Source organism: Sphaeroforma arctica (assembly GCF_001186125.1).
Source record: "Sphaeroforma arctica JP610 unplaced genomic scaffold supercont1.6516, whole genome shotgun sequence".
NCBI lineage: Eukaryota > Ichthyosporea > Ichthyophonida > Sphaeroforma > Sphaeroforma arctica.
Genome location: NW_014034042.1, coordinates 1 through 1,637, shown reverse-complemented (window position 1 = coordinate 1,637; position 1,637 = coordinate 1). Strand labels below are relative to the sequence as shown.

The window sequence follows — 1,637 nt, the reverse complement described above, 5'->3', positions numbered from 1 at the left end:
TAAAGTTTACTAAACAACATACGCTATGCATATATATATATATATATATATATATATATGTGTGTGTGTGTATATTATACCATCAGATAATTCAGTTATTACTCCATACACACAAAAACTGTATATACCCTATATATACACTAGCATCAGAAGCCATACCTCAGCCATGCTGAATTCCCCCACAAGCTTCCCAGAGGTATTGACCACCCCCACCACACTGAGACTGAGCGATGTCATCCTCTCCACTGCCTCTAGCAGCATATCGTTCTGTTGGTCGGTAGTGTATATAACCGAAAGTGAGTCATCAGTGAGTCATCCACGCGGTGTATTGGCGACTGGAAAATAAATAACATTCCAAAACGTGTCGCAAATCTCGCTTATAATATGTATATATATATGTATATATATATATATATATCAATATATTTATCAATATATAAATATATATATATATGTATATCAATATATAAATATATATATATAAATCAATATATCAATATATAAATATATACCTCTCTGTGTGTGTATATTACATACCTCTTGTACCGTCACGACTTCTTTCCTCAAACCAAAGGCTGATATGGGACTGTCGGGTGAGTTATAAAGGGCGTCTATGTTCTCATACAGCACACGCAGTAGGCCAAACTGACTGATGACACCTACGAGCTGCTCGTCTTTGTTGACTACCATCAGGCGATGCACACGGTGCTTATTCATCTACGGGTGTGTAGAGTGTTTATGAGTATGTGTGTATATGATGAGTTGTGCATTTGACTATGTGGAGTGTGTGCGTGTTCGTATAGGTGTAAATACAAGTTTAATGTTGTTGCACGGTGTGTATGTCACTATGCATGTTGCTATGTATGTTACTATATATGATACTTTGTACGTTGCTATGTATGATACTATGTATGATACTTTGTACGTTGCTAAGTATCTATGTATGTTGCTTTCCATGTTGACTTGTATATTGTTATGCATGCTGTTATGTATGTCGATTCGTATGTTGCCATTTATGTTGCTATGGATGCTGCTATAAACCACAATCGAGTACATGTACTCTAAGCTGTGGCAGTTCACATACCATCTTGACCACGTTGTACAGTGTGTCTTGTCGGTGGACTGTGATGGTTTTGTTCGCATCGAGTACGGATAGCAGAGAGTCTACGACAACTTCCGTCGCAGAGGAGTTCCTGTGTATCAGAGGTGGCATTAGAAACCTCGTTTAATAAGGAAAACCTAGTGCGACTACAGATTAGATAGGGGTGAGGTTTCGTTGCGCGAGCTTAACGAATTGGGTTCTGAGCCAATTAAAGAGGTGCGATGCGAGTGTTGATTAGTTTGAAATAGGACACTAAAAAAATTTGATACGTCAACAGCATTTTATGCAGTCATCAAGTATATTTATATGCATCTGTAGGTACACCTGATATATTTGTGAAAAACATACATACTCATATATCCATATTCAAATACGTATACATGTACATGCGTACACACATACATATATATATATAAATATATATATATAGATATATATAAATAAATATATATATATAGATATATATAAATAAATATATATATATATATAAATACATACATATATATATATAATACTATTTTATATTTATACATAT

The 1,637-nt window shown here is 34.6% G+C and overlaps 1 protein-coding gene across 1 annotated transcript; it reads right to left on the bottom strand.

Moving 5' to 3' along the window:
• Nucleotides 1-537: 537 nt before the first annotated feature.
• SARC_15660 (hypothetical protein) lies at nt 538-717 on the bottom strand (the record flags this gene model as incomplete). Its single annotated transcript, XM_014290223.1, has 1 exon — nt 538-717. A coding segment is annotated over one exon (180 nt), but the record flags the coding sequence as incomplete, so codon positions are not given.
• Nucleotides 718-1,637: the final 920 nt, after the last annotated feature.